This window comes from Notothenia coriiceps, unplaced genomic scaffold (assembly GCF_000735185.1).
Source record: "Notothenia coriiceps isolate Sejong01 unplaced genomic scaffold, NC01 NC01_scaffold00036025, whole genome shotgun sequence".
Classification (NCBI taxonomy): Eukaryota; Metazoa; Chordata; class Actinopteri; order Perciformes; family Nototheniidae; genus Notothenia; species Notothenia coriiceps.
The window spans coordinates 7971-14571 of NW_011368726.1; the positions used below are offsets into that span (position 1 = coordinate 7971).

Genomic DNA, 6601 nt, shown 5'->3' on the forward strand with positions numbered 1-6601 from the left:
CGCGAGATGATTACAAAATAAAAATGGAAAATAAAAAATAATATAAAAATAATTTTAAAAAATTGATTTTTTTAAAACAATTTTTTATTATTATTAATAATAACGTTTGCATAGACATTTTTTTCTTTGACAATCCACTTTTCTCAAACTCTCAAACTTCTTTTTTTTTTCCTGAAATTANCCCGAGTGGGGGTCGCGAGATGATTACAAAATAAAAATGGAAAATAAAAAATAATTAAAAAATAATTAAAAAAAATTGATTAATTTTTTTATTTTTTATTTTTTTATTATTATTAATAATAACGTTTGCATAGACATTTTTTTTCTTTGACAATCCACTTTTCTCAAACTTCTTTTTTTTCTGAAATTAATTCACTGTTATTTTGGGGGTCGCGGGCTGAAAAGTTTGGGAACCCCTGCCTTAAAGGATGCTAGTAAAATCATTTATTACATTTTTAAATAGTACATCCAATAATCGTGATAAGCAGCTAATGTTTAAATACATATTTTTGAGACAGATCAAATGCAACAGGACTTTAAGTAAGATTGACACCAAAAAGAGGACACGCATGTAGTCCCTTAAACATTTAAACCCAACACACACACACGCACACACACACACACACACACACACACACACACACACACACACACACACACACACACACACACACACACACACACACAGTTAGAGTCAGGGGTCTTTGTCTTCCAGCTCCGCTCTTTAACAGATGCAGCCCCTTTGACCTAGATGAACCTCACCCCAGCAATTAACACGAGGCATCATGGGAAACATCTGCAAAGCCTACGGTGCACATCTGGCCCCGCTAAGCCCCGATCCAAGTGCCTCCCCTAACCCGCTGCCTGTCACCCGGATGCTTCGGCCCAGCATCAGAACATACACACACACACACACACACACACACACACACACACACACACACACACACACACTCATCCAGCTGCCCGGGCTTCCTCCCCCTGGTCCCCCCTCATTAACAGGAAGATGACAGGCGGGACACAGGGCCGTTCCTCAAGGTCCCCCCCCCCCTCACATCTGGCCCCGCAGACACACACACTCGCTGGAGGAGATGGAGGATGTGGGGGGCAGGGTTATGTCTCCCTCGGGTGCTGTACCCTATGTGACCAGGATGTATAAAAACTTCAAGCGTGCTTTTATCCGCACCTTGATTCTCACTTTGATGCTGTCAGGCTCAATGTAATGTAAAGATAAATGTTCAAATGCTTTTTTTTTCTTGTGATCACATTTTTATTGAGATGAATACACAACATATACAACCAAAAGCACAACATATATTTTTTAAATAAAATAACTAAAAGTACATAAGAAAAAGAAAAATTCGACAACAGCAATTACTTATATAATAATAATAATACAGACGAAAAATGTTCAAATACTTAAAGGTGGGGTAGGTAATTCACTTCAGAAACACGTGTTATTATATTCCATGGAATGCTCTTAACATCCCGATAGCAATAAATATATTTAATGCTTTGACAATAATAAATACATAAAAAATGTCATCAGTGGAAGCCGTGGCGCTGTAAAAAGCACGACCAATCATCTGAGCCGGCCCGGCTAAAGTAACTGGATGGCCTACCTGCCTGTCAGCCTTCCATCTGTGCACAAACTTATCTCGTGCCCTCATTGGTCATGTGCGCGTTCGTGTGTGTTGGAGGAGGGGCTCTGTAAGGAAGTCTGAAGGAAGGGGCAGATATTTTCCGGTTGTGTATTTTCAAATTCTAGCGCACTCGAGCTGGTTTCTCCATTCTTACCTACCCTACCTTTAAGTTCAAAACATATTCACAATAATTAAATACAATTTCTAGCTGTTGCAAACCATTATTTATATGAGTTTCCTTTGAAGAATAAGATCCTCACTAGGGAAGCAGTCATCCTCCACTAACCTCACGTGGAGATAGCACTGTAGGAATATTAGTTAAATATAAGCATAATTATTAATTTTGTAATAAAATGTGTCCTAAATGACAATAAAGAAACATTCTGGTATATTTAGTTGTATGCATTTGCTAACCAACAATCAAGATTACATTTAATGTTAGGCAGGTATTATGTTTACAGTTTCTCATCTTAGTTTAGCTTGTTAGCATGCTCACATCTGAATTGACCGTGTGATGTTGTCTAGGCTTGACTTTCTGTGTCATTGAGCCCTCATTAATCACTGGTTGTGTCCTTTACAGTCATGTATGCACTTAATGAGTGATGTATTGATGCTTAACGTAGTCTGTGTTTGTTTGTGTTTCCAGGATAAAGAGCCTCGTGGGATAATTCCTCTGGAGAACCTCAGTATCAGAGAGGTGGACGAGCCCAGGAAACCCGTGAGTAGAAACTCCAGACACTCTTTCTTTATCTCCTTTAAAGCAGAAAGAAATCATGTGTATGTCCATGTGGTATAATTGTTATTGCCAGCAACAACCCAGGACATATTGCATTTGTTTTGAAAAAAACAGCGCACAAAAAACGTTGCTAAAGTATTTTTTCTATCTTTTCCTTTTCATGCAAATAAGAATCTTTGATCGTTCATTTAATGTTAGCGACATGGCTACAGCTAGCAGGCTGTACAAAGCAGGAAACAACTGCAAGAATATCAAAGTAGCAGAAACCCTAATCTCAGAGCTATTAAAAAGGCAGATTAAAACACCTCTTGTATTAATAACTAGGTAGATATTGTTACTTACCGATGAAGTAGAAATACGTTTTTTTTTTTATCACTTTCCCTCTTCCCCTTCTCCTTCCATGAAGCTCATTTGCTCGATAAAGTTTCTACAGTTAACATTACTTTAGTTGTTTTGCTACCTAAAAAAGCTGCTCTGAGCTCATTTGTTAAATTGTAAGATATTTAAATGCGACTCAGTAACAGAGCGTATTGCAAAGTAAAAGCGAGGTTTATATGTAACTAGTTAACGCAGGGGGTGTCATTGTTCTGCAGCCGCTACATAGAGCAGTCAACATATCTTCATAATGATAAGCAACAATAATCTACTGTCTCTTTAACATAACACAGAGACATGTTTTCTTGTTTTTCACCGTGCATATCTTTTCGTTGCCTCCCCAGAACTGCTTCGAGCTGTACAAGCCGAACCACAAAGGTCAGGTGATCAAGGCCTGCAAGACGGAGGCGGACGGGCGAGTCGTCGAGGGCAACCACGTGGTGTACAGGATATCTGCCCCAACGCCGGAGGAGAAGGAGGAGTGGATCAAATCCATCAAGTAAGAGACGTCGTGTTAGTGGGGGTCCATTTACACTGAGAGGGCACTTAGCCAACACTGAGGCTCCCAGGTGGCACGTTCTCACGTCTGACCTTGACTATGAGACACACACGCACGCACGCACGCACACACACTCAGAGCTGTGAGCTTTATCATATATGTGCAGCTAGTACACACACACTTAGACGCTGGTGACTAAATGCGACTCTGTTTCTCACACTTCCACACAGATAACACTCAGGGGTGATTTCTGCTCTGCTGGATAAGCTCACTTCCCTTTGTTTAGACACACACACACACACACACACACACACACACACACACACACACACACACACACACACACACACACACACACAGAAGTGTTTCACACCAGATTTGTCATATCCAAATTCAGCCTTGTAAGCAGGGAAGGAGTGGAGGTGAAGCTGTAAATTGGATAATTGATCAGCTCGCTGCTTATAATCCACTCAGCTGCAGCTTCACCGGCAAATATGATCAATAATATCACGGCAGAAATCCTATTACACGTCGCTTCAGGGCTCTAATGATGTTATAAAACCTCTTAGCGTTAGAACGAGTATCCAATAAATGAAAGGTGTGTTCCTTTTTAATAAGTGACTACAGATCCTGGGATGCTTCAGATACAGTTAAAGGGATTGGAAGGAAAAGAGAGGTGGTCATTTCTCTCAGTTTGAGATTGTTGTTTTGTTTTTATTGAACGAGGGGTATTTCCCATTGTCAATCAGAGTCTCTTTAGGAATTCAGAGCAGAATTAAACAGCAGCCTCCCAGTTAAACTGCCAGAAGATACAACAAACATCAAAATGACCAACTATGAATTACATAAAACAATGCAATGTTGGCGAGTTGTCATCCTGGCTTGCAAACCACTATTGTTGGTGGCTTGGTGAAGGTGGCTCTCTGTATGTTAGAAAATAAATGAGAAAAGTCAGAGCAATGTTGACGGAAAATATAAAAACAAGTCATAGTATTGTGATTAGAAAATATGATGAAAAAAGTAATTGTATACAAAATGTGTATATTATGCTGAAAAAAGTGAAAATATACTATGTTCAAAATATCAAAAATTAGTAATTGTATGTTATGTTAAAATATCATTAAAAAAGTGGTAGTATATTGTAGGCTGAATAATTCAAGTTGTCTCAGTAGATCCCACCATGACGTTAAAAGCCCCTTCTCCCAACAGTTGGAGTGAAACGATTTGACCCTCTGAACACACTCTCTGTTTCAGAACGAGTAAATTCCTCCGGTCACTGCTGGAACAACAGAGATCACAGATTGGACTCAAACTCACACACTCTCATTACACCCTCCTGTGGTCTGCAGACACAGAAAGACACACACTTGACTCATCTGCTTCCTGGAAACTGCTCTCCACGCACACACACACACGCACACACACACACACGCACGCACGCACGCACACACACAAATAAGACTGGCCACCTCAGCATGTTGCTGGGAAGGCTGTGGGTTATTCTGCGTGTTCCCATCCTGAGTGTGTGTCACGTACAAAGATTTAGGGTATGCAACGTTGATTTTTCCACAGGGAGCCGGAGTCTGAGATACTTACCCTAAACAAAAAGACAGGCTAAGTTAGCAACTAAAGAGTCCAACATTTCTGTCAGGAGAGGGTGGAGACCAAAATCGAGCATCAAGGAGATATAAGAGTGATGTCAAGTGGCCAGAAACACGATCTCAAGCGAATGTGTTTGTTGCTTCATGTCCTCTAGTAGTTTAAATAGTCAGCCCTTTGTCCACACAGTAACCCGTCGTCACAATTATTTAGCTAGCAACAAAGTGAGGACCTAGCCGGGGAATAGGTGGACGTTAAGCAGCTAAAGAGCCAGAGATATTTTGACTTGGCTGAGACCGAAACAGAGCTACAAGGAGATGCCGAAGTGACATCAAAAGAAACGATCGCTCTAGCTTTCAAACGAATGCTAACGTTGCTTCCTGTCTGCTCGGAGTTCAAATAGTCAAATCTTTGTATTGACAGTAACCGGTCACAGTTATTAAGCATTGTTGCACTTAGCTACGGACATTTTGATTGACTGCTTACCTCCCTGAGACTGCTGTCAATTGCCTTGTTGACAGTTAAGTTGAATAAAATACTCTGATGGTAAAGCTACCTATTTTGACATCCTCATGTTTAAGAAAAGAGCCAATCTTATTGTATGAATAGACATACATTTTCTCTTGTGTATTTGTCAACATGCTCAGATAAAAAAACTTCTGAGTGAGATATTTATAGAATGGGAAGGAGTGTTTGAGTGAAGATCAGGTGCAACGAATCACTGTAGATGTCAGGTTTTGGTGTTGATCTTACGGAATCAAAGCAAAAGAGTTTCTTTCTAAATCCGTCAGAGCGGCGGAGACAAAAGACGAAGCTCCGACTGATAGATACAAAAAGATTAAGGTCAAAGGAATGACTGCCCCTCATCCTAAAATACTTCACAAATACGTCACGTGTAACAATGCTACTCTTCTCTCCATAGTAACAGATTTGAGTGGTAACAAGAAATCCAGTTTATTCATAATGTTGACATGTCTACCTTGCAAACTACTCTTATTTGGATGTACAGAAGCAGCTGGAAAATGATGTGTTTCCTTCCTCTCCTTTTCTGCAGAGCAAGCATCAGCAAAGATCCTTTCTACGACATGCTGGCCACCAGGAAGAGGAGGATAGCCAATAAGAAGTGATGACCGTCACACCGTCAAACACACCTGAGTCCTCGTATGTGTGTGTGTGTATGTGTGTGTGTGTGTGTTGTGTGTGTGTGTTATGAAGGCCTCATGTGTGTTCTTTCACGGCTGGAGGACAGCAGCAGGTGCTTGTCTTTGGGACTGAAATGGATAATTGGCGTGCACCTGTGTGCGAGGGACTCTGAACACTGATTAGGGGGACTGTATGGACAAAAAACTGGATTAAAACAAATGGACAAAAGGAACCGGACTACAGCCATGACTGGAATCATGGGAAATCTTTGCATAGTGTGCCCTCTGGTGGACGCATGAGGAGGAGTTCATACGTGGCTTTTCCTTATTTGGCGTTGACTCCCAGATACCAGGAAAACATCTTATCTTCACCTCACATGTTCTTCTGCTACAGAAAGCCTCAAGCTTATTAAATCAGCTGGTCTGATTGTTAGTGACTGTATCTGTACATGCAAACACAGATTTATTCTAAAAAGCTCATATTTCATTTACAGCAGGGCTGCAACTAATTATGTATTGATTAATCGGATTAATTGTTTGGTCTATAAAATGCCAGAAAATAGTGAAAAATGTCCATGACATAAGGCTGCTCGATTATGGCAAAAAT

General features: G+C 40.4%; 1 protein-coding gene across 1 annotated transcript in view; it reads left to right on the forward strand.

Moving 5' to 3' along the window:
• LOC104963349 (cytohesin-3-like) overlaps positions 1 to 6601 on the forward strand; it is a gene marked incomplete at its 5' end in the record, with an annotated part of 14312 nt that extends 7711 nt beyond the window's left edge. The window contains 3 exons of the mRNA XM_010791924.1: positions 2290 to 2361; positions 3099 to 3253; positions 5907 to 6601. Coding sequence (XP_010790226.1) covers positions 2290 to 2361; positions 3099 to 3253; positions 5907 to 5979 — 300 coding nt within the window. The remainder of the gene's footprint in view (positions 1 to 2289; positions 2362 to 3098; positions 3254 to 5906) is intronic.